Source organism: Octodon degus, unplaced genomic scaffold (assembly GCF_000260255.1).
Source record: "Octodon degus isolate 3935 unplaced genomic scaffold, OctDeg1.0 scaffold00176, whole genome shotgun sequence".
Lineage (NCBI taxonomy): Eukaryota > Metazoa > Chordata > Mammalia > Rodentia > Octodontidae > Octodon > Octodon degus.
The window spans coordinates 2,784,227-2,811,577 of NW_004524752.1; the positions used below are offsets into that span (position 1 = coordinate 2,784,227).

At 35.5% G+C, this 27,351-nt stretch overlaps 1 protein-coding gene across 1 annotated transcript in view; it reads right to left on the reverse strand.

The window, feature by feature from the left end:
* Positions 1–27,351, reverse strand: part of Cep350 (centrosomal protein 350) — a 198,064-nt gene that overhangs the window by 55,613 nt on the left and 115,100 nt on the right. The window contains exons 18-26 of the mRNA XM_004643465.2: positions 23,958–24,098; positions 22,637–22,773; positions 21,515–21,637; positions 19,753–19,922; positions 13,669–13,865; positions 10,838–11,022; positions 10,243–10,330; positions 8,704–8,850; positions 4,218–4,384 (exon numbers count right to left, since the gene is read on the reverse strand). Coding sequence (XP_004643522.1) covers positions 4,218–4,384; positions 8,704–8,850; positions 10,243–10,330; positions 10,838–11,022; positions 13,669–13,865; positions 19,753–19,922; positions 21,515–21,637; positions 22,637–22,773; positions 23,958–24,098 — 1,355 coding nt within the window. The remainder of the gene's footprint in view (positions 1–4,217; positions 4,385–8,703; positions 8,851–10,242; positions 10,331–10,837; positions 11,023–13,668; positions 13,866–19,752; positions 19,923–21,514; positions 21,638–22,636; positions 22,774–23,957; positions 24,099–27,351) is intronic.

Genomic DNA, 27,351 nt, shown 5'->3' on the forward strand with positions numbered 1-27,351 from the left:
GGGGATCGAACCGCGGTCCCTGTGCTTTGCCAAGCTTGTTTCAAGTAGGTGCTTTAGACCACTGAGCCATCTCTCCAGCCCTGTTGTCAATTTAAGACAATATTTAATAATGTACAAGAATTCTAATGTCTTCTGTCTAATATCTTTATTGGAATATTAAAAGTCCTCCTTTGAAAACTCTTAATTTTTTCTCTCAGCAGACTAATGGTAAAGATTTCAAAATTAATTAGACAAAACATATTTTTAGACAGAAAAATGTTGTAAAATATTTATTTGCTAGACTTTATGATGAATTATTTAGGGCCAGTTAATTTTGTCCCTTTAATGGTTTTTCTAAGCAGAATGGGATGTCTAAAAGGAGTATTTAAGATTTTTGTGCCTATTTGCTCATTTTCTTCATGCTACCTTCGGCTGTGATGAACAGTGAAAGCGAAAAATAATTACATGATTTTTTGTTATTCTTGGTTTCAGCACTTCCTAATTCAACTCTGAACACTCATCCATGAAAATTTTCTTTCCTTTCTAAACTTCTTTACCAACAGATTAATATATACGCTTTTTAAAAATAATCTTAATATCCTTTTGTCCCCTACAAACTAAATTCTTTGATGGCAGGATATATGTTTCTCTTCATAATTGTCAAAACCCAGCATATTCTCACATTATTCAATAAATAAATGCTGAGGGGCTTAGTAATTATTAACATGGAAGAACATAGTGTTTAGGTAATGCAATGCTTGCAGATAACATTACTTTACTGTTTCATTTGCTCGGTAAATACTTTTACTGAATTGGAATTGGCAAAATAACCGGAAGAGTCAATTTCATAGTGTTTTGTTTTATGAGAATACGTCTCATAATTATTAGGCAATCCACTTACAAAGAATTAAGCATTTTAAACTTTTTTTTTCCTTTTTACTATACTGAAAAACAAATTATTTATAACACACTAACTCAATAAATAATCAGGAAGATAATTCTGAGATATTTTTAATAGAACATGAAAATCCTTTAAAAATTTTTTTGATTAATAAAAATGAAGTTCTAAGAAATATTATTGTCTCAGTGAAATACTAAAGAATGAAATCTTTCATTAAAGAAGTATCATCACTTCAGAAAAATATGTCAGAAAAATCAGTTCAGAGGGCCACAGTAAACAATGATATATAATAAAAGACATTCTCCAAGTGGTAGTAAAAGTTGTTTAAAGGATACTCTTTGACAGATGTTTTATTACAACAAAGTAGGTCTGACAGCCTTTATAAATCCACAGAACAAGAAATATATTGCCTGGTCACAAAGTAGCAAAACTTCAAGTAATTTTGCTGTTAAGTATTTACTAAGTAAATGACTATAAAAGTAAGCAATTCTTTATTTCTTGAACTGCTATTCCAACATCTTTTGAATGAGATCTGATTAGAAAGTTTGGGTAATGTAAGAGTATTTAAGAGTTAGTTTTCCCATTGCTATGGTTCAGAGATTTTAAAATGATACTTTTTTTAACATCACAATCTTTCGAAACACTCTATCTCATACTCCAATTGCAGTCATCATCATAGCATGTTTTTGCACTACTGCCTTCCCCCATCCCCCATCACTCCAACAAATACAACTCCACTATGTCAAACATATCAAGAAATCACTGAATGCATCATGGCCTATTTTCAACAAATTTCTTAAAAGTCTGCTGCAATAGTTGATAAGAGATGACAAAGGAATAACAAAAAATCTAGGTAATTAATATTTTGAAAATACTTCAGAAAACTTGGAAAAAAGTTCATAAATACAACTTTAAATTTGTTATTTAGGATTTTTAAAACTTTAACAACATCTAAAATAAATACCACAGAAACTGAACTCACAGGTTAGGATTAGCAGTTTGTGGTACAGATATGGTTGAATTATTAGAATAACATTAAAAGAGACTAGCAATGTATAATAGCCAGTAGTTCAGTAATTTCTTACTGATACAAAGGATCAAGGGGTCAATGAAGAAATCACCCCTGAAACTCTCTTCATCTAACATATATCATTCAAAGCTATGTGTAGACAGATAATAATGTTAAGTCAACAATAAAAGTTTATCAGAGATTACTCTAATTTTCAATTTAAAGATCTCTGGAGCAATGTAACATTCCTTTCTGCATGTTACTAGAAAAGAAAAAAAGCAGCTGTTTTGTTTTTTTTTTTAATTTATGTATTTGGTACAGGGCCTCACTACACAGCTCCGACTTATAGTGATCCTCTTCTTTTCAGCCTCCCCAGAGCTGGGATTATAGGCCTGCGCCACCACACCTGGACTAAGAAAGCATCTTTAGCCTAAATAAATGTCAATCAATTTTATTTTAAGAAATCTAACTTAGCCTATCCCATGGAATATTCATGTATTACTTAACATTTGGTTTTTACCACCTGTTTATTAATCTTAAAAATTTATCTATTTTTAAAAACCTACTTTCATAATCAATGAATTATTCTTATAAAATGTATTCTTTTCTTTTTTTTTTAAACATTTATTATTATTATTATTATTGTGTGTGTGTGTGTGTGTGTGTGTGTGTGGCCAGCTCAGCCCACCAGGGGGCGGGGCTGGCTGGCATGTGGTGCTGGGGGATCGAACCGCGGTCCCTGTGCTTTGCCAAGCTTGTTCCAAGTAGGTGCTTTAGACCACTGAGCCATCTCACCAGCCCTAAAATGTATTCTTTTCTTCAATGAAATGCTAAGGTATAATTGGACTTACAGGAAGAACTGTGCCTATAAATGTTTAACCACTTTAATTGAATCTTATGTTGTTACCAGACACAAAGTTAGAAATTATTAAATTTTGTAACTGTGCATTTAGTTACATAAGATAACTTAAGTCTATCCTGCGCTTCAAACTGCTAACTTTAAATCACAGTCAATAAAAAGTTTTAATAGTGGATTTCAAGAAATCTAGGTCTCAGATAGAGATAGAGGCAAAGGATCATATTTGTTTCTTACTTTCTCATTATTCCATTGTGATACTGAGAAATGAAGCTTAATGAAAAATAAAATGCTCAGGGTTAAGGTAAGGTCTAGAAGAAACTATAATTATACGTATATCAAAAAAGTAAACTATCACATAAGTGTCTTATATGGCTAGAGTGGTTGATACACTGTGTCAACTTGAGATGTTGGAAGCTTGGATTCTGTAACCTGGGGTCTAGGGGCCCCCACTAAGGGCAGGGAGGGCCTACCCTAGAGTGACTCAGCACAATAAGAGTATATAAAGGGGTTGAGGAAGGCTTCTGCACGCTACTTCCTTGGAGGAGCTTGGTCATTGCAGCCTTGCCACTTCTGAAGAGCTCCAATCTTCACAACAGCCACTGCTGCCACTTCCTTGGAGGAGCTCTGGTCTTCACAGTCAGTGTAGAAGGAAGAGAGCCTTGATAGAACCCAAAGCTGCTGCTGCTCCTCTGTTCTTCATTGTTTTCTGCCACCATGAACTGTTGTCATCTGCCTTGGAGCCAGTGGAATATGGAATGAAACCTCCACTAACTGTGAGCTAAATAAACTTTTCTTCCTGCATTTTGAGTGTTGGGTATTTGTCCCAGCAACAAGTGAAAAGTAACTAAGACAATGGTGAAAGCTTATGTGCAACTGAACTACATCTAAGTAGAAAATAGAAGCTTTTCTTTACAATAAATTTTGTTTACTCTTAAAACAAAACTAACTTTTACAAGTATTTTAGGAGAATATTAAAGTGCCAAATCATTCAACATCCCAAGAGTATTCAGCCCTTTAGAAGTCAGCTAAGCAACTCACACAAATTCACAAGGCTGAAATTTTATTCTTTTGTTTGAAAATGGCTAAGATGTGAAAGAGTGCGATGCCAACTAAATATATCATCAGTAGCTCTGGTAGACATATCCTTTTGAAAGGAAAAAATATTGCCATAGATATACTTGCAAATACCATTTTGGTTTTTTAATCTATCTGCTTTAAAATGCAACCACTTTTATAATGTAATACAACTTACAGATTGACCTTGTAATTCTGCTAAAGTGCTAAATGCACTTTATTTATAAAATATTTTTGGGTCAGCTTTAGCTCAAGCGGTTATTTCCTCACGCCGGACTTTCCATCCATCTATAAAATATTTTTGTCTTAATCTAATTTAATAAAGTATATTAAAAATAACTGTTGCCACTACTTTTGATGCAGCTAAACAAGAGATATTTATAAAAATAAATTACTTTTCATCCATGTGACTTCTCATTTTCTTCAGTTTCTGCATGATGCTACTAGTTTCACTGCTAGAGATTGAAATGGGAGAAGGACTGCGGGTTTCCAAATCAGTTGGACCAGGACTAGTTGCCTTATTATTCTTTGTATCATCCTCATCATCATCACTATGCGATTCCTGGAAACAAAAAAAGCACAAAATTTTATTGGACTTTATAAGGACCATGAAGATATTTTAAACATTATCAATTCAAAATTAAGTTTAAACTTAAAATAATGTTTGTAACAATAGCTGACATTCAGTGCAGGGGCTGGGGACTCAATCCCTGGGCCTGCTGTGCCAGCCCCACCCCCGGGGCTTGCCGAGATGGCAATTGAGACTAGGCGTGGTGGCGTGTGCCTGTAATCCCAGCTCGTAGCAGGCTGTAAACAGGTGGATCACTACAAGTCCGATCTAGTAGTGAGACCCTGAACACCCTGTAGACCCTTCCCTAAAATAAAAAAAAAAGCTGGCATTCAGATATTACTTAAAAAACAAAAACATCACACCTGAAAATGGCTAAATTTTTGTTATGCACATTTTTACCAAAAGTCGGTAATGTAATACCAAGTTGTCTATAATACCAAGAAAAAAAAGGAAGGGGGGAGGAGGGAGGGGCAGGAGAGATAAGCAGGAAGGAAGGAAAGAAAAGGGGAAGGGGAGAGGAGGGAGAGGGAGGGGAAAGGAATTCAGGGAGGAAAGGGGAGGGGAGGAAAGGGAAGGGAAAGCAAGCATTCAAGCAAGAAAGAGAGAAGGGGAGGGAAAGAAATTCAAAGAACTAAAAAAAAAAAAATTAAAAATAAATTGGGTGTGGTGGTGGGCCAAGCATATAATCCCAGTACTGGGAGGAAGGGGGAGGGGACTGAGGCAGGAGGATCACTGTGAGGTATGAAGCCAGCATGGGCCCCACAGCGAGGTCAATGTCAGCCTGAACTATATAGTGAGACCAGTTCTCAAAAAACCAAAAAGAAAAAAAGTAGGTGGGTATCTGACAACCTCCTAGCAGTAGCAATCTAGTATCTACATGTCCACTCAGAAGGAATGCAAAATTAAGATACCCTGACTGCTTAAAACATACAGTATGTCACAAAAACAGACCAGAAGGCATAAAGCATTTTAAATATACCAGGGAATAGATTTTTCCATTAAATATTCACTATAAAAGCAATATTTTCTTTTCTTTTTTTGGCAGAACCAAGGATTGAACTCAGGCCCTTGTACTTGCCAAGCAAGCACTTATTCTACTGAGCTATCTCCCTGGCCCCAAAAGCAGTATTTTCAAAAATTAAAGAAATTTCATACTGAAACATTTAAGAACTACTGGTTTAATCAATACACTGCTTTTGAAAAGTAATGAAAACTGAATTGCTCAATATATCTTTCAAATTAAAATATGCAATGTATTAATTATTGTAACTGTCCTACTAATCTGTTTTCTAATTGTCTCATTGCTATTTCTTTTTCTTCTTTTGTGGAAGCAGGGATTGAACTCAGGCCCTTGCACTTGCCAGGGAAGCGCTTATTCCACTGAGCCATCTCCCCCGCCCCCCTTCGCTGCTATTTCTTTCTTAATAAAATTACAAATAAATAATTTTTTTAAACCACACACACACAAAAAAAAATTACTCTTATATTTTCAGGAAGATGAATAGGAATAATCTTGACTTTTTATTTTGTGAAAAATACAGACAAAGCAGTGCCCTTTTTCCCATTCCCCTTTTTGAATAATTCAATTCTAAAACCATTTCATGAAGCAGAACAAGGCAGGTATCCATGCAAGGTAGAAGGAGATGGGGCCAAGAATGGGCTGTCAGAATCTAGGTATAACGGAGACTTCATCTAATGCAGGAGAGTGGCTGTATGGAGAGCCAGAGCCCACGTAGAGCAATGAGGAAGCTCACATGAAAGTAGGCCAGTATATGAAACAGTAAGTTCAAGACCAGCCTAAACTACATGGTGAGATCTTGTCTTAAAAAAAAAAAAGGGAGGTTACATAACGAGGAATGATAAAACTATTAACTATATTAAGGAAAATGTTAACCAGTTATCTGTCAGAAAAAGGAGTCCTAAAATAGAAAAAAAACCTAGAGTGAACATTATGGTGCTGGATTAGAGTTGAAATATGAACTTGATTTTACACATACATAAAGACATAAAATATGTGTGGCTATCCACATTTACATTACAAATATATTCCTTAGATTTAGTTGATTATGAGGAGCAAAACTCGGAAGCAATGAATATGCCTAGGGCCATATTTCAGTTTTTCAAAAACCTTTCTCAAAATATCAGTTCACTTTTAAGGTTGGAGCAAGAGAAGTTTAAAATGACTGTGTGAAACATCTTATATCTAAAAGTAAGAAAATTCTCAAGACTGAACTATACCAAACATAGAAATCTGTTTGAAGGAGTGTTACTCTTTTGTTTTATTTTCTGTATTTGACTTGAACTCAGAAATTTGGCCCTAGCTACGTCCACAGCCCCTTAGCACCCTACATCACCGTTTAAGTCTTTTTTTTTTTTTTTACCATTTAAGTCTTGCTAAATTACTAAATTGCCCAGTCTGGGCTCAAACTTGTAATCCTGCTGTGCCAGCCTCCCAAAGTATGGGGATTAGAAGGTTCATCACTACAACCAGTTGAGAAGAAGCTCTTAATGGTCCAATTTGGGTTTTCTTTCTTTTTTTTTTTTTTTTCGTGCAGGGTCTCACTACACAGCCCACAGTCATAGTGATCATCCTGATTTCTGCCTCCCAAGTGCTGGGATTACAGGCGTGTGCCACCACGCCCGGACTCTATCACAAGCTCAGCGCGCCCGGGGGTGGGGCCAGTGTGGCATGTGGTGCTCCAGTTTGGGACAAACATTAAGTTATGATTATAACATTATATGTGAGTACAACAAGAATTCAAGAGTAGACAGAAACATAAATTAAAATTTAATAGAATATTTACAGTTTCAAAATACTTCTATGCAAAATAATTAGTAATTCTAAAGGAAAAGACAGTTAACTTTACAGTGAAGTATGGGAGATACTGCCTTAATCAAGTGATCATGGCAACATTACCAACTGAATCAATATCATGTGCCACCTGAAAGACTAAGAACACACAGCACCACTTCTGTTATTTTCCTGCCATAAATCTAATTATGAAGAAACATCAGACAAAACTTAGCTAAGAAACAAATATTCTGGGCAAGGTGATGCACACTTATAATCCCTGTATTCAGGAGCCTGAGACAGAAGGATTGCTGCAAGTTCAAGGCCAACCTGGGCTACAACAGTGAGTTCATGCCAGTTGCAACTACATAGCAAGATCCTGTCAAAGACGAAGAAAGAAGCAGGAAACAGAAAGCAGAAGGAGAAGAGGAGGAAGAAGAGAAAATTAACATTCTACAAAATAACTGTCATATAGTCTCTTAGCATGTCCAAATTATGAGAACCAAAGAATTTTTCCTGATTTAAGAATACTAGGGAGGGGCTGGGCAGATGGCTCAGTGGAATAAGCGCTTCCCTGGCAAGCGCAAGGGCCTGAGTTCAATCCCTGGTTCCGCCAAAAAAAAAAAAAAAAAAAGAATACTAGGGGTACATGAAAACTAGATACAGTATGTCATTCAACAATTACTTTTCCTATAAGGAACACTATTGTGACAAATAGAGAAATTTAAAGAGTCTGTAGATTACAAGCTAATGTGTCAAAGTTAATTTGGCTACTTACTATAGTATGACTCAGGAAAACAGAATTACTTGTATTGTGTTTGAAATTTCCCTATAAATTTGAGATTGTTTCAAAGTAGAGAACAGTGACATTAAAAATTATACTACTATGTACTGCTGATTTTTACAACATTCTATTAACATTTTATAGTACCTTAGAATAGATTCAGATTTTTTTCTTGTGTAAATATTTCCTGAGTCCTATTCCATTATAATATTAAAACTGGATAGCAAAACTAAGCATATAAAGAGGAAAACAGCAACTACTATTAATTCTGAATATATTTGGATTGTTCATCAAGATCAATGCTTTCTGTTCCAGTTTAGTTCATGAGTGGAAAACATTTTAAGTTAATATAAGAACTATGCACCCTTTTTAAAATAAGAATATTATATGGAAAGGGGTGAGGAATTCCCAGTACGATATAAAAAAAAAAAAAAAAAAAGACACATATACAGAACTTTAACCTATTTCCAGGCATAATAGCACATGCCTGTAATCCCAGCACTTGGGAGAACTGAGGCAGAAGGACTGCTGTGAGTCTGAGGCCAACCTTGGCTACATGGTGACTTTAAGGTTAACCTGATCTGTACAGCAAGACCCTGTCTCGAAACCAAAGAAACAGAACTTTACCTTACTTCATTATGATAACATACCATTTGAATACACATAATCATATTAGAAAATCAGGTAGATATCAGCAAGCTACATGCAACAGAAAATAAACTACATGTAATTTACCAATTTGTTCTCCCCTGCAGACTTCAACTTCTCCTGCAGTTTTATAGTGGTCTGTCGGATCCTTTCTATCTCCTCCTGCTGCTTAAGAATCAGTTGTCTTTCTTTCCGAGCTGCCTTATTGGCTTCTTGAAGACGTTTTATTTCTGCCTAAGATTTGAAAAGGTAGGAACGAGATTGAAATTTGAAGCATAAGTCCAAAGTAATATTTTAAAAAGAAAAATTTAATAATCACATATTACAAATAAATAAATATAGTATTTCAAGATAAATATGCAAGAAAAATACCACTGAAAAAGATTTCAAGGGCTGGCCAAATAGGTCAGCGGGTTGGGGTTGGGGGTGTGATCCCAGGGCCTGCAATGTCAGCCCTGCCCCCTGGGGCACACTGAGAGGGCAATTGAGACTGGGTGTGGTAGTGCTTGCCTGTATTCCCAGCTCTTGGGAGGCTGTAAACAGGCGGATCACTATGAGGCCCATCTAGTAGTGAGACCCTGATCACCCATAGACCCTTCTCTAAAATATAAAAGATAAATAAATAAAAATAAAAGATTTCAGTTTAGTAATGGAGAGAAAATCATATGCAAAGCCACAATTCTAAAATTGCTTACAATGATCTCTTAATTTTAAAAAATCAAAATTAAAACACACTGATAGTTTCATGGTCCTTTTTAAACTTAACATATATCATCATCCAGGTTTTTTCACAATGCTACCTTGTCTTTACACTTAACTCTTTAATAATTTCATATCCAGTAAACTTATTAATGTAACAGTAAACTCTTAGACCTTTACAATTTTAACTATTTGAAATAATGATTTTGTATATATAACAGTTTCATACTATGGAACAGTATGTAAGAGATATTCCAAAAAGTTAGGACAAACAAGTGACAGAAGACAAATCATTTTACTGATGAGGACATGAAACACAGAGAAATTAAATTATTCAAAGTTATAAAACTTAAAATTAGAAAGTTAGGATGGTAGCATAGGCCAGTAATGGCAAACTTTTTAGAGGTTTCAATGATAGTTTGCTGTGGCAAACGTGCCATAGGTTCCTACCACTGGCATAGGCAATATGACTCCAGAGTTCAAATTTTTAACCACCATACTGCTATTACCATACATATACTGCCTCTCTAGAATTCAAAACCAAGGCTTTTCTAAATCTACTAAGCAAAACCATTTGTCAATATATGATTAGCATGCCATGAAAATCAAGAGAAACAATCATTAAAAAGTTAATCCAAATACTTTTTTGTACTGATTTTTAAAATATATATTTCAAAAAACTACTACACAAAGGCAGAAAACTTGATTACATACTAAGTGTTCAGTGACACAATTCTAAAATAATAGAAATATGGTAGGTTATCAAGGAGCCCCTATAATTATAGCCCCATAGGCATACAAGTGTGAGCATCTGAATCTCATTTAAGGGTATAAGAAAAAGATATTAGGCAAACTAACAGCTTCCACATACTAAACTGCCGTATAAGGGTTATAAACTGTCCTATAAAGGTGTCTTTCCTAACATACCTTTTCTTGCTGCAATCTTAAAAGCAATCCACGCTGTTTCTTCCGGAGTGGAGGCATTTTATCATCCTCTCCTTTGTCTCGTAGATGTCTACAAATATTTTCAATTGAGACAAAGATGATTAATTTATAACTTTAAGAATTTTTAACTACTGAACAGTCTATAAAATAATTTTAATATTTTCATGTCAAAAATGGTTGCTATGTGCAGCAATTTCTTTCCCAAGCAATTATATTACTAAGTGTATGAAATATATGTATGACTCAGACTATATCCTTTAAAGACTGAAAGACTTGAGTGAGATAACACTGAAAAAGAATTAAGTTTAAAATAGCAACAAAAGATGAGAGTCAAGAGTGATAAAAAAATGAAATAAAAATGTTACTTGTTTAGGAAGGTCTTAAAATAATCTTGAAATTAAAGATTACTGCTATATCCCTAGCTTAACTGAGATAATCAAATCAAATTTAATTAACATACATAAGCCCCAGTACCATCAGGATAAAAAAAAAAAGAAATAAAAATACTTTAAAACATAAAGCATTTCCTTTTGTGAAAGAAACAACAGTGAAAATGATGCTCACTGAAAGAACTTACTTTTTTTGATGCTCTAGCCAGGCTAACTCAGCCTTAGTTTTTTCCTTTAAGGCCTTTTCACGTAGACGTAAAAGTGAAGACTGGTGAGCTGCTCTCATTTCTTCTTCTTTCATATACTGTCGAACCATCTCCATAGTAAATTTAGAAAAGCTGTCTTGTTCTCCTGAGAATGGCATGCTCAGTTCCTAAAGGTTATTTCAAGTATTTCATCTTTCAGTACTTAAGGTCATTAAACAGAGATATGCATCCACAGAAAAAATTATGAAGCCAAGTGAGCTACCAAACCACTGCAAGGAGCTTTGTAATCCCAGTTACCTGGGAGGCTGAGGCAGGAGGATCATTTGACAGCAAAGTTTAAGATGAAACTGAGCAACATAGAAAGATCCCATCTCAAAAATAAACAAACAAACAAAAGGACTGCAGTGATGTAAAAGAACATTCAAAGTATACATGAGATGGATTAATATTCATCTGCTAATCACTGCAAGCCATATACTGCCTCACAGATACAAAGCTGGGTTCAAATTTGTTCCTATTATACAAAAGTCATACAATTTGGAAAGAAGAATGAAGGTAAATTTTTATCTTTTTAATTTTTTTTTCTTGCTTCTATTTCTTTTTTATTTTTCCCCATAATTTTATTGAGAAACAAATAGCAATGAGACAGTTTCAAACCAAATTGGTAGGACAGTTTCAATAATTAACACATTGCATACATTCTTCCTACTAGTTAATTGCTGTACAAGATGCGGACATGACATCCTATTTACAAACACCATTAGAAAAAATCCCTCTATTCATTAAGAGAATGTAACTATATATCTATCCTAACCACTTTGAATACACAGATACAAAATGGACATTCATCTGTATCCCCTTTTTTTGTTAAGTTCCATCATTTAAATATTATAGGTGTGTAAACTCAGCAAAATATTCTAAAAGATTCCAGTAGTCCATAATAGTATTGGGTCTTCTGCTTCACTGGCAATACCAGAAATTGTTGACCTGAGTCCCCTACAGCTCAACATAACACCATGGCTTTATTTCTTATATTTCATTTTTATACTTTTCTGCTGGATGAAGACCAAGGTAAAGCAGGACCTATGCAACAAGAGTTGTAGTTTTGGGGTATGATAAGATCAGTGAAATCCCCTCAGGATTTATGCTGAGATTCTGTACCTCAAATTGTAGATCCTTTGTCAGTGTCAGCCATGTGGATGAGTCACGGCCATTGCTTGGCTAATGTGCTCTCTGTGAAAGCCTGAGAGAATGTTTTCTCTCCATGTGACTCTCCTTAGGCACACTCTACATCATCCATCATTTTCTTCTTTGACCCCATAATCTCCTTGATCAGAAAATTTGGGATACTGCTGAGTTACATGACATTACAGTGCAAGTTCTCATATGTCCTGAGTCTTAATTGACCTTCGAAGCCTAGGCCCAAAATGTTGGCTTTCCTTGCGGCCCTACTTTTTCTCTAATTTTGGTCTGCAAACTTAGGTTGTTAACCATCCAGAAGACAAGCTTATTGTCATTACCATACAACCTAGGCTGTTAAGCTTAACCTCACTATATGTCTGAATATCAAACATCTTAGGCATAATATGTTACAGGTATTTTTCATCAAGTATTGATATGTTGAACTTTAAGTCCATACAGAATATGATGAAAAAACATTTAAAAATTAGAATATATTTTAAAAATAGGTATAAAGAATTATATAATTCTTATGTTTACACATAAGTCCAAAAATCTAACCTCTTGAAGGCAAGAGACAGGAAAAGAAATGTTGTGGGACTGTCCTGCTTCAAGGTTGTATATTAGAATATATATACAACCTTGAAGCAGGACAGTCCCACAACATTTCTTTTCCTGTCTCTTGCCTTCATTCACCACCTCCTTCTTTTTGAACAATCATCTATCCGAGAGACAACACAGCAACAACTGGCATGTCATGACAAGCAGCCCGTATTCAGAAGACCGAAATGACAGGCACTCTAAGCATGAACCTACTATTACAAATTGCCATCTTCAGTGCAGTTGCTTAGTTCACAGGTGTCAGTATATATAGTTAGTCAGGGTGAGAATCTTTCCAATTAACTGTTAGATTCAAAAATCTTCTGGAGATTCTCAGGATCATCGCCTTGCCCATCTTCTACATATAACTGTATGGCTTGACATTGTCATGTTTCCTAGCTCTTCTCCTTTTCCTCTCTTAATTAGTTAGTCCTCGAGTTCTTGCTTTCCTTTTACTTGTATTATACCTTTCTATTTTTATTTCTTCTTTTGAGTTCTTATACTAAGGAAACTACGATATTTACACGTGTCTGGTTTATTTCACTTATGAGTATATCGTCAAGTGGCATCCACTTCAATATAAAACCTTCGAGTTTATCATTCGTTATAGCTGAGTAATACTCCATTGTATAAAAATACCACATCTTTTTCATCCATTCCTCAGGTGATGGGCAGGTAAATTTTTAAATGGAATCAAATGTTAAAAGCATGAAGCAGGGCCAGGGAGAGAGCTCAGTAGAATAGGCACTTGCCTGGCAAGTGCAAGGTCCTCAGTTCAATCCCTGGTACCGCCAAAAAAAAAAAAAAAGTGCAAAGCAAATTAAAAGCTACAAAGGTAACACTGGTTTAGATCCTAAAAGGCCTTATTTCATTTTAAGGAACAGTTTTATATTCTACTAAGGAAGTTAAGGCCAGATTTTATAGGGAAAAATAAAAAACTGATGAGCTTAGGAAAATAATTCTGGTAGTTGGCAACATACATGTATTCTCATATCCTTAAGAGTAAATCTACTTTGAAGCAAATGAAAACAGACCTTGGTAGAAGATAGCATAGTCTTGTCTGGGGAAGCTTCTTCATCAGAGTCCTCATTATGGCCTCTTTTCTTTTCCATGTTAAATCTACGATGACTTTCAGAAGGTAGTAAAGATCGAAATGATTTTTCTTCTATTTCATCTTCTGTCATGGATTCATCAAATTTCAGGGAATATTCTGTTGCAATAGAAGTTGAATCTTAAGAGAACAGAGAGAAAGATTTTATCATATGATTTTATCATTGTATGTTCTCTGTTATTTTATTAGCGACCCTTTGCCTCTTCCTAGGACAATCAAACAAATTAAAACTGACCACTAGCAATTAATAGGCATGGAAAAATGTCTTGGTTACTTTTCTCTTGTTGCTAAAACAAAATACCTGATGCTCAAAATTGAGGAAGGGAAGGTTTGTTTAGCTCACAGTTTGTGGAGGTTTGACAGAGGGCAATATTTCAAGGCAGTGGAAGACAGAAAAAGGAACAAGAGCAAAAAGGAAGAAGGAACAGAGCAAGGCTTTTTCTCTCCCTTCTATTGTATGCAGGTTACTAGCCCCAAGGTGGGTATAGCACTTGCACCCATAATCCAAGCATTGGACCATGAATCAATCAAAAACTCTTGCGGGCCAGGGAGATGGCTCAGTGGAGTAAGCGCTTCCCTGGCAAGTACAAGGGCCTGAGATCAATCCCCAGTTCTGCAAAAAAAACCCATCTAGAAGCCCACCCTATGACTGCATGAGGCTTTTGGGGGAACATCTAGACACAAGCCATAACAAACAAAAAACAGAATTCATTTACTGAAAAAAAATCTCTATGACATGTAGAAATACTAGATAAGTATGGTAAAAGATTAATGTACTTCATATTTAAATAGGCCTTATAGATCAATGAGAAAACCACTAGTACAGCTATAGAAAAATGATCATGTAATTCACAAAGAAAATGTAAACAGTCAGAAGGAAAAAAAAGTTACAACAAAGGATTAAAACATCTTTTTAAAACCTCATTAAATTCATAGTTACTTAGAAACATGATAGCTCTTTTAGGTTGGTATAAGTGTGCCTCTGACATATCCCAAACTTTTGTTTAGTACTTCCTCACTTTCTGGTACCACTAAAGGCTCTATTTTCATTCTGTATTTTTCCTGCAGCCTTAGAATGATCCATTTCTCCAAAGAGCTCTGGTTTCTTTTATTGGAGAATATTTAGAAACCATAATCTGAGAACTGGTCATCTTTGTTACCACTGGGTATCAGTGCTTCTACACTTGCTCAATGGACAAGGCTTAGTGGTATCTGTGTGTGCACTCACTCACCTATACATACATGAGCATGCACACACACAAAAAAAATATTTTTGTATCCATTCATCTAACAAGCTAAACATGAATTCATACTGATGTCTGATTCAAATTCAGTACCAGAGTTCATTCTTGTCTTCCTTTCTTATGTGTCTTCAATTTCCCTCTTTAATACTGAGACACCTGTTTCCTACTTTTCAGTATCCATTTATTTATTTGTTCAACTCCAATACGTAAGTAAAGAAAATTAACTTGTATACCTGTGAAAAACAAATTTATCAACTAAAATATAAGCTTAATTTTTTATATTTAGCTTATAATTTCTGTCAAAACACCATTTTCCAAAATATTTAGTCAGTTTTTTGCCCTGTTAATCTAGAGTATCAACCTGATTGGACTGAGAGATGCCTAGAAAACGAGCAAGGCACATCATCTCTTAATGTGGCTGTGACAACATTTCTAAAGTCAGCAAACTGAGGTGAGGAGAACCCACAAGAAGGTGGGCAGCACCATCCAAAAGGCTGAGGGCTCAAAAATAACAAAAAGCAATGGAAACTTGTAAATGAACACAAGCTCAAAAGCAAGTGTTTTTTGCTGATGCCATTGGTCATGGACATCAGACTCCAGATTCTTCAGCCTTTCAATAAAGAACTCACATAAGCCAACCTCTAAAGAGATTTTAGACCTTCAAACCTGAGACTGGGGATGTATCATTGATCCCTCATGTTCTGAGCATTCTGGCTTAAGACTGAGCCACCACTAGCACTCTAGCCAACAGTCACGCATTATGAGACTACACAGCTTCTGACTGTGTATGCCAGTCTAATAAATTTCTTATAGTCACATGCATATTGTACTATATTCTCTGTCCCTCTAGAGAACTCGACTAATATGACTCCCCACTCCTCACGTAGATATGCCATACATTTGTAACACAATTAGATTCATTGGTCACAGCTACATTCAATCCTGGGAACCCCCAACATCTGGACTGTTGTGTATATTGTACATCTCTGGTTCACATACATTGAAATTGTCTCTTTGCAGGTGGATGTGGTAATGAACACCTGTAATCGCAGCTACTCGGGAGGCTGAGTCAGGATACCAGTTGAGACCAGTCTGGACAAGTTAGTGAGACTATCTCAAAAAAAAACTGGGAATGGGGATGTAGTGCAATGTAGCTAGCTCAGCAGTAAACTGTTTGCCTACCATGTGGAAGGCCTTGGATCCCACCTCCAGAATTGCCCCCATCAAATCCTCTTCGTGATATACAACTTCAGCATTTTGAGAAATGTGTATGTAGCATCGTACAGAACATGCAACTAATATATGTAAGCATTCCTCTATCCTAAAAGTTCCCCTGTATATTTCCTTTGTAGTCAAGTTCTACATTTTACCCAGAAGATGAGTATCATTAATCCGCTTTCCACCCTTACAATTCCATCTTTTCCAAAGCATGATATAAATGAAATCATACCACATATAGCCTTATAGAGCTTGTCTTCAATTACTAGATCATTTAAAATTTATCCACATCGTTGTATGAATCAATAATTTGTTACTTTAAAATTGATACCTGAATTATTAAATACCTGAATAGTACTCACTGCACCTGTTTGTCTGTCTTGCTTATTAGCAATTATCAATAATATTGCTACTAACATTAAGGTACAGACTTTTGAGGATGAAAGTTTTCAAATCACTTGATAAATAACCAGTGATGGCTGGGAGTAATGTTATAAATCTTAAAAGACACTATGAAACTTGCACAGTAGTCATATCATTCCCTGTTCTTACCAGCAGTGAATGAAAATTTTTATTTAGCATCATTACGTCACCAATTTATTACAGTTCTTTTTAAAAAATGTTAGCTATCTCATAGGTATACTATAGTATCTTACTATGGTTTTTTCACTTTTCCCTCAAGACAGGATCATGCTATGTTACTCAGATTGGTCTTAAGTGATCCTTTGGCCTCAGCCCTTCGTGTGCTGGGAATACAGGTGTATGCCACCACACCTGACTCTCATTGTGACTTTATTTGCCATCTGTATATTTTCTTCAAAGAAATATCTGTTCAGGTCTTTCATATAAAACTGACCTGATTTTCTTATTGTTGAATTTTAAGGGTGCTTTATAGATACTGGATACAAGTCCTTATCATTTTTGTGACTTGTAAATATTTTCTCCCAGTCTGTAGCTTATCTACTCATTTTTAAAAATACCATTCTCACAGAGCAGAAGTGTTTCAACTTTGACAGAGTACAATTCACCAATTTTTTTCTATTATGCATGATGCCTTGAAATATGATATCTAAAGTCACTACCAAAGTGAAGGTCATCTAGGTTTTCTCCTGTATTTTCCTCTGTATGCAAATCTATCTATCTTTCTTTCTTTCTTTCTTTCTTTCTTTCTTTCTTTCTTTCTTTCTTTCTTTCTTTGTCTTTCTTCTTAGTAAGGGTCTACAGGGTCTGATTATGTAGATCAGACTTGCAGTGATTCTCCTATGTTCAGCCTCCCAAAGAGCTAGGATTACAGGCATGCACCACCACTCCCAGTCTCATTTGAGGTCTGAGAGCACCCTGGGGGTGGGGTCTGCAGACAGACCAGGGATCAAACCTCTGCCCCCTGCATCTGTCTAAGCAGGCACTTTAATCCACTGAGCTATTTGACCAGCCCTGTATGCAAATTTCTAATGGCTCAATTTCTGTTTCATTTTTCCCTGTGAAGTCTAGGTGCTTTGGTCTCTTTGAATTCCTAGTGCTGTATTTTCAACTCAAGGAGACCTGTGGATACCATGCTTTGTGGTCTGGAAACCTCCAGGCCAGAGATGGTGAACTTTTAGGGTTATCAATAATATAAACAGTCCACTATGGTATGTATGCCATAGGTTCACCACCATTGCTCTAGCAAGTAAGTTCAGGTACTCAAAGGCATTTCATCTCATTTGCTTCCAGTCTCTTGTAAGTATCATTCACTATCCGATATACAATGCCCTGGAAACTGTTATTCCACATATTTTTCTCTAATATTTTAGCTGTTAGGAGGAAAAGTACATTTAGCCCTTGTTCCTCCACCATGACTAGAAATAGCAGTCCAAGTATTTTTTTTTTTTTTTCTATATACAGGGTCTTACTACATAAATCAGACTTGTAGTGATTCTCCTGTTTTCACCCTCCAAGTGTTGGGGTTACAGGTTTTTACCACTATGCCCAGTCTCCATCGCTGTCTCATCATGCCCTGCAGGCAGCACTGGCACAGCATGCCAGGGCTAGAACACCAGCCACTGGGCTCTGCCTCAGAAGGTGCTTTAGTCCGTTGATGGCAGTTTCATCTTTCTGGTCCTAAAGAGCAAAGTTGGCTTGTCCTGTAGGTACAGTAGAGCAACAGTCCCCATACTTTGTCTCAGGGGCAGACTGGCTCCTAAAAACAAGTAGATGAATGTTCGTAACTATAGTCAGGTCTCAATGTCTTGCTAATTCCAGGGCCACCTTTTGTTGATTAAGCTCCAGCCAAAGGAGAAAAAGGTTAAGTAAGGAGATCTCTAGACCATATCTTCTATAAAGCAGACTACTTGAAAATCAGCTAGTGGTAAAACACAGAAGCAACTGGCTATCAAAGTCCCTTGTAAGAGTATCCCCTCTGCTTCAAGAGTGAGGAACTCTTCATTACCAGCCTGGTGCTGTGGCCATCAATGAATTGAGATGAAGTCCCCTGAGTTAATGATTCACAAATTCCTCTTTTAGCATCTGGTGGAAAAATTGCTCAGCACTTCAAAATAGATCTGCACTTTCAAAACATAATTTCTGGTGCTCTACAGGAGGCAAATGAGGCCTATCTGGTAGTCTTTTTGAAAACACTAACTTGTATTCTATCCACAACAAACATTTAGCCATCACACCAAAAGACAGTCAACTAGCACATGTTATATACAGAGAATGCACTTAAGAAATTACTATGACAGGAAACATTTCATTCTCAACACACACACACAGATACACACACACACACACACACACACACACACACACACTCTCTTCTTCCTGTTACTAGCAGTTCTGAACATTACATATTTTTCACCATAAATATATGATTACATGGAGAAAAACAGGACTAAAATTAGGTATTGGCATGTTTCCATTTTCATTTGCTATTAATTTTTAATATACATTCAAGATGTGAAGCACTAATTCAAATAATGTTTTATTTAAAAAGTTTCAGCAGTTCAACTTGATAACAATTTTAAATAAATACGTTAAATTTTTCTGGATAATGTTGTCATTTGGATTTTCAAAAAGCAATTAAATTGCTTACTGTAGAGAAAGAAAGAAAAAAAAAAAGAGATAGCTCCACCCTTTAGAACTCAGTAGATAGCCTTGCTATTTGGGAGGGTAGTGACAGGAGCAGCATCCAAATCTGTGAATTGCCCTGGAAGTGATTCCTGGGAGGATATGCAGGTTTGCAACAGGAATCCCAAGTGTTCTACTCTTCTCCACCAACCCCAGTATTTTCTCTAGAGCATGCTTTCTTATTTTTTACAATATGGAGAAGCTGAGAATTTTCTAAGTGTTCAAATTCAGATTTTTTTTTTTTTTTGCTTAATAATTCCTTTACTATAATCAGCAAGAAGAAACTAGGCTACTGTCTCATTACTGTGTTTTGAAATCTTAAATACTTTTATTTTCCAGAAAATACTAGAGCACAGTTCAGTTATTTGCTACTTTCTAACAAGATCTTTTCCTCTAGATTTCATAATAATGATAATACACATGCTAGCAAGGAAAGTCACCTTTCTCATCAGGAAGAGATGGAATGTTATCACTTTGTAAAGAATCATCTGCAGCAGTTTGAAGCTGTTCATCAATTGAACTCTCCATCTTTTCATCATGAACTTTCTTCTCATTTTCTTTACAAGACAGAGCTGAAGGACTTTCTTTACGGCTATTACCACTACTACTTCTGTTTATGGATTTTATGGAAACAAACAAACAAGCAATTAAAAGTTACAACTTCAAAGTAAATTTATTTGACTAAAAGATGATGCTTTATAATCAAGATATGAAGAAAATGCTATATAAAACACAAACAGGTAAGTAGAAATACATCTGAGAATAAACTATTTTGAAAGAGATGAATATGAGACAGGTTTTCCTTTCAAATCTTTTTAATAGGTAGCCATTACTGTTGGGTTATCATCCCTTTGTTCCTTTCATTTCTGGGAAACTAAAGGAAACTTCTGATAAAGCAGACATATATTCATTATTTCTATTTCCTTTTGTTAACATCATGGTTTATCATAATCTCACTGCATCCCAATAATTGTACTGCAACTGTTTTCTACCTAACTGTAAATTCTACCCTAAACTCCCAACTTCCAAAACCAATTGATAATATTTTTCTTTGCAATATTACATAGCACTGAACCTTTTTTAAAAAGCTCTACTTGCTAAAGAAAATGTGGTAAAATGTTAATAGGGTAATCTGGATGGTATTTGAGGACTTTGTGGGGTTTTTTGCAACTTTTGAGAAAGTCTGAAATTATGTCAAAAGTTAAATAAAAGGTCTCTGTTCCTATATTCCATAATTTTACTCACTTTATACCTTGGTAAGTTTACCTGTGTATGTTTCACTTGCTTACTACTGTTACTTAGACTTAATCTCAAATCTGTATCACTAGCCTTGTCCTTTACAATATTAAGCTTTAACTGTCCAATGCCTAACTAACTTTTGTCTATTCTTTAACAAACTAAAAATAGAAAGTATTCTCCCCTATGTTTTCCTTCTTCCACCTTTCTGGTTTACTCATTCATTTAACAGTATTTTTAAAATTTAAAAGATATTAGAAACTTCACTTGATTCAGGTTTTGAGATCCTCTGCACATGCTATTTTCTTCTCCAAAATGTCTTTACTTCTTTGTTTGCTTAATGAACTATTAATTGCAGGATTTGTTCAAGGGTCATTCCTCCTCATCCTTAAAGAAGGACTGGTCATTTCTATTTTTATTTTTACATAGAACTTTTTGTGTATATTTATGTAATAGTATGTATCAGTATATAATTTAATGGTTTGGTTTAATACATATTTATGAAAGGATAATTTTTCTAAGTTATGAAGTAAACATAGAAGGGAGCAAACATCAAGGGCTTTGTAGTCAAAGGGGAACATGAAGTTGAAACTGTCCTTGTAGTCAGGTAATACAAGGTTTGATTCATTAATATGTCTTTATACATGTGACCTTGGCAATTTTCTTAGCATTTCCCTATGCACCTGAGTTCCCTAATTTATTAAGATAATAAATCTGCCTTGGAAATTTACTATAAAAATTAAATGTAGGGAAAACAACTTATGCAGCATTTATACAGCTAGGTTCTCAATGAACAGTAGCTGTATTATTATGTGTGAACTATTTTGCTAATTAGCTAATTAATCAAGGGAGACCACAATTAAAAATGGCAGATATTGCTTCATTTAAAGAAATAAGATTAAAAAGTAAAGGAAAAGCAATGTTTTTAAGTCATTTTCAGAGTTTACTGGATTGCATTTTCTTTACCTTCGATCATGATTCTTATATCTTGTTGACTCAGAATAATTATTATATAAAGGAGAATATTTCTGATGTTTTGAGTCAGGGATCCCTTCTTTACTCTGACTGTGTGAAAATGATTGGCTTATCCTACAAAGAAAATAGAAACTCATTACATTTAGTTTTTCATAAAGGAAAAAGTGTAATGACTAAAATGTTGAACACACACAAATTACAAGATGTTACAAAATTTTTAAGAAAAAGGCATTCAATAATTGAAAAGGGTAAAACAATACATAAAGAATACATCTTGCTTAGAAGAATATTAACACATTATCATTCTTAGTACCAATGAATGTAAAGAGACTTAAAATCTGTGAACTAGAGAGTGAAAATAAGATTTGAAACAAAACCCACATGCACAAGTATGACCATGTCACCCAGGTGTACCTAAGACTCTCTTATAACTTTTTGTTTGTTCCTGGAATAAGCCCCCAGACCACAAATCTGCAGGGTCCCACCTGATTTATCATCTCATATCATTCTCTTTGTTCTATGGCTCCAGTTATAGTGATCTTCTTTTTTCTTGAATATGTCATGCTCCTTCTTCCACATTTTTTTTTCTTTTTTATTTGAGATAAGATTGTTGTTATGTTGCCTAGTTTGCATTCAAACTTATGACGCTTCCTTCCTCAGCCTCCTGCAAATGCTGAGTTTACTAGCATCCATCACTAGCCCTTACAGGGCTTTTGATCCACCTATTCTTTACCTTCTTTACATCACTTTCTGCTCATCCACTAGATCTCATTATGAGTTTTACTTCCTCAGGAATACTTTCTCTGACTCTTTAGAGCCCCAGAATACTCAAAGTCTAGTGTTACATATCTGAGACATTTGTTCCTTTCCTTCATTACATTTATCTCAATTTTCAAGTATTTGTTCACTTACTGTATTATTTTTCCAATGTTTATCATCCATACTAGACTATAAGCCCATATCTACATAACAAGTATCCACAAGAGTGCCTAGAACAGTGGTGGCAAACCTATATGGTAAGCACACTACAGTGGACTGTTTGTATCTCTATTTGCCATCACTGGTCTAGAACATAACAAACACTCATGACATATTTTCTGAATAAATATTAACCTATTTGTTTCAGCTCTGGTCCTCTGTTGTTTCATGAAATCTGGAAGGTGTTGCCGTTGATGGTCATACAGTGTTGCTAGGGGAGTTCCTGAGGCAGTCATGGCATCTGAGATGTGCGTTCGAGTCAACTCTGCCATCTAAGTATGAATACAGAATAAAGATAAAAGTAGATATAAAAGATCATGTCACACAGGAACTGAAAGGGAGTACAGTGTCTTGATAAGATCACTGAACTGAAAGCAAGCGAATTCTGTCACTAACTGATAACATATTCTGGGCAGCCAATCTAGCTTGAGTCCCAAGAAACTCATCCTATAAAATAGAGTTGGATTATATGATTTCTAAGGCTTTACCCATCTATAATAAACTACAAATTAGGCAGAAAACCCATAAGCCATATAATAAGAAGTAGATAATCAAAATTAAGCCTTCTTTGAAGAATAAACTCAATTATTATTTCCCTTCTAAGGCTTTACTTACAATGTAAAGTACATCTGCCTGGCTCTTTACACAATTGCAACTGTCACATCTATTATTTGTTTCATATTTACTCAATTACTGTCGTGAGTTACTCCTGCTGCTGACTTAAAAGCATTTCTGAAATATTTTGTTAATGCTGTTTACTACATTAAACTTTTTTCAGCAAAGATTCAATTATGTATTTATTTGTACATTTCCACCTTACCCAACATCTACCAGTTTCATACAGTCTTAATATGGACTTCACAAAATAGTCCTTAACTTGTTCAAAAATTATTGCAAAATCAAACCAAACTGTATCAACAGATTATATATCCTTTACATAGAATACAGTGAAACTATGGTATTTTTGGCTTTCCCTTTCGTGCAGCTTTTAAAAAAGACACTGACTAACATCAGTCTGTATACAAATGAAACATCCTAATACAAAGAAGATAGTGGCTTCCACAGATGAGGATGGGACTGAAGATGCATAAAGAAATTATTTAGAGTAATAAAAAGTATTTTATTTTTGATTATAGTGTTATTTATAGGGACAAACACGTTATATATGTATTTAAAATTTATGTACTATGTTGTTTATAGGTTACACATCACTAGAGTTAATACTTTCCTAAAAAGCTTATGAGAAGGTAGCAATTAGAGTTCATCTTTTTCTAACTACTGTTACTATGTACGTACAACACTAATTAATGGAGCTGCTCATTTCAAAAGGGTCCTACTAAAAGTCACTGATTCAAATTACCCTTTTGCTAGATGACAGAAACCATTACTGATAAGACAAAGTTACTCAAATTGACCAAAGACCTAAAAGAAGATGGGGGTTCTTCTTGGCTCTCACCTCACAGATCTGGTGAGCTGCATCTGTGGTAAGGTAAGCAGTCTCTGTCTGCTGAGCTGTTATTTTACAAGTTGCTTCCTGAACAACTTCAGTTACTTCCCTTTGTGATTTAACTACCTGCTGTAATGATTCTGCATGGACCTATAAATGAAAGGAGACAATAAAACGAATTTGGGTTTCTGCCTCCCTCCACCCAAATTAGTTTTAATTCATAAATTTGCTTCATGGGTAAACTGTCTTATTAAAAACAAAGGTGACTACAACTTGGATTTCACACCTTAAATTATAACAACACAGTAATGTGTCTGTTGACTAGTAATTATCAGCTACGACTTCTTTAAATTGCAAATCAGACCTTACTTTAAGAAGGTTGATACAGAATCAAATAGAATAATGAAATTATTCCATATTAAGTACTACGATGTAATAATCTATATTTTAAAAACAATTTTATTGAAAAACAAATAGCAATGAGACAGTTTCAAACCAAATTGGTAGGACAGTTTCAATAATTAACACATTGCATACATTCTTTCTAGTAGTTAATTGCTGTACAAGATGCGGACATGACATCCTATTTACAAACACCATTAGAAAAAATCCCTCTATTCATTAAGAGAATGAAACTATATATCTATCCTAACCACTTTGAATACACAGATACAAAATGGACATTCATCTGTATCCCCTTTTTTTGTTAAGTTCCATCATTTAAATATTATAGGTGTGTAAACTCAGCAAAATATTCTAAAAGAGTCCAGTAGTCCATAATAGTATTGGGTCTTCTGCTTCACTGGCAATGCCAGAAATTGTTGACCTGAGTCCCCTACAGCTCAACATAACAGCATGGCTTTACTTCTCATACTTCGTTTTTATACTTTTCTACTGGATGGTTAAGACCAAGGTAAAGCAGGACCCATGCAACAAGAGTTGTAGCTTTTGGGTCTGATAAGGTCAGTGAAATCCCCTCAGGAATTATGCTGAGATCCTGTACCTCAGATTGTAGATCCTTTGTCAGTGTCAGCCATGTGGATGAGTCACAGCCATTGCTTGGCCAAGAAAGCCTGAGAGAAATGTTTTCTCTCCTTGTGACTCTCCTTAGGCACACTCTACATCATCGATCACTTTCCTCTTTGGCCTCATAATCTCCTTGATCAGAAAATTTGGGACACTACCGAGTTACATGACATTACAGTACAAGTTCTCATATGTCCTGAGTCTTAATTGACCTTCGAAGCCTAGGCCCAAAATGTTGGCTTTCCTTGTGGCCCTACTTTTTCTCTAATTTTGGTCTGCAAACTTAGGTTGTTAACCATCCAGAAGACAAGCTTATTGTCATTACCATACAACCCAGGCTGTTAAGCTTAACCTCACTATATGTCTGAATATCAAACATCTTAGGTATAACATGGAACAGGTATTTTTTATCAGGTATTGATATGTTCAACTTTAAGTCCCTATAGAATATGAAAAAACATTTAAACATTAGAATATATTTTTAAAAATAGGCATAAAGAATTATATAATTCTTAAGTTTACACATAAGTCCAAAAATCTAACTATATACAACCTTGAAGCAGGATAGTCCCACAATATTCGTTTTCCTATCTCTTGCCTTCATTCACACCCCCTTCTTTTTGAACAATCATCTACCTGAGACAGCACAGCAGCAACTAGTACATCAGGACAAACAGCCCGTATTCAGAAAACCAGTATGACAGGAACTCCAACCATGAAACTACTATTACAGATTACCATCTGCAGTGCAGTAGCTTAGTTCACAGGTATCAGTATATATAGTTAGTCAGGGTGAGAATCTTTCCAATTAACTGTTAGATTCAAAAATCTTCTGGAGATTCTCAGGATCATCGCCCTGCCCATCTTCTACATATAACTGTATGGCTTGACATTGTCATGTTTCCTAGCTCTTCTCCTTTCCCTCTCTTGATTAGTTAGTCTTCAAGATCCTGCTTTCCTTTTACTTGTATTATACTTTTCTATTTGTATTTTTTCTTTTGAGTTCTTATATTAGGGAAACTATATGATATTTACACATGTGTGTCTGGTTTATTTCACTTATGAGTACATCTTCAAGTGGCATCCACTTCAATATAAAAGCTTTGAGTTCTGCATTCTTTATAGCTGAATAATACTCCATTGTGTAAAAATACCACATCTTTTTCAACCATTCCTCAAGTAATGGGCATCTTAGTTGTTTCCAAGATTTGGCTATCACAAATTGTGCTATAATAAACATAGAAACACATATATCCCTATGATATGATGTTTTCAGATCATCCAGGAAAATTCCCAGTAGAGGAATAGCTGGTTTAAATGGCATTTCCAGTCCAACTTTTCTAAGGAGTCTCCACCCTGATTTCCATAATGGTTGCACCAGTCTACGTTCCCACCAGCAGTGGAGACGGGTTCCTTTTTCCCCACAGCCTCTTCAACATTTGTTGTTGGGTGATTTCCTTATGATAGCCATTCCTTCTGGGGTGAGATGACATCTCCATGTTATTTTAATTTGCATTTCGTGGATGGCTAGTGATGTGGAGCATTTTTTCATATATTTATTCGCTTCTTTAATTTCGTCCTCTGAGAAGTGTGTGTTCATCTCGGATGCCCATTTCTGGATTGGGACTTTAAATTTTGGGGCCTTGCACAGTGAAACGGCGGAGACCGTGGTGGACACCCAGAGGCTTATCACTAAGCCGCAGAACCTGACTGATGCCTACAGGCTGCCCAGCAATTTCCTCGAGTTCGATGTGAGCAACGCGCAGCCGGTGGGGGTTGGCCGGGGCCACTTCACCACCTACGACATCAGGGTCAACACAAATCTTCCTATTTTTAAACTAAAGGAATCTACTGTTAGAAGAAGATACAGCAACTTTGAATGGCTCCGAAGTGAATTAGAAAGAGAGAGCAAGGTTGGAGCTCCCCTGCTCCCGGGGAAGGCATTTTTGCATCAACTTCCTTTTAGAGGAGATGATGGAATATTTGATGACAATTTTATTAAGGAAAGGAAGTGAGGCCTAGAGCAATTTATAAACAAGGTCGCTGGTCATCCTCTGGCCCAGAATGAACGTTGTCTTCACATGTTTTTACAGGATGAAATAATAGATAAAAGCTATACTCATCTAAGATAAGGCATGCTTGAAATTTGGCAAAGGCAAAAATGTGGCTATCCATGTTTCATATGCAACACTGAAGAAGATCTAACTACCCCGTAGCATGCTGCACAGAAACTGTATAACATGCCTTCAGTATAGTAACACTCATGTGCACAGTTTTGTTTGGTGGTTCACAAGTTAATTTGCTTTAGTGAAAATCTCTGTATGTTTGGCCCCTTTGTCAAAGATAAGGTGGCTGAGTGTGTTCGTAGGGGCTTCAG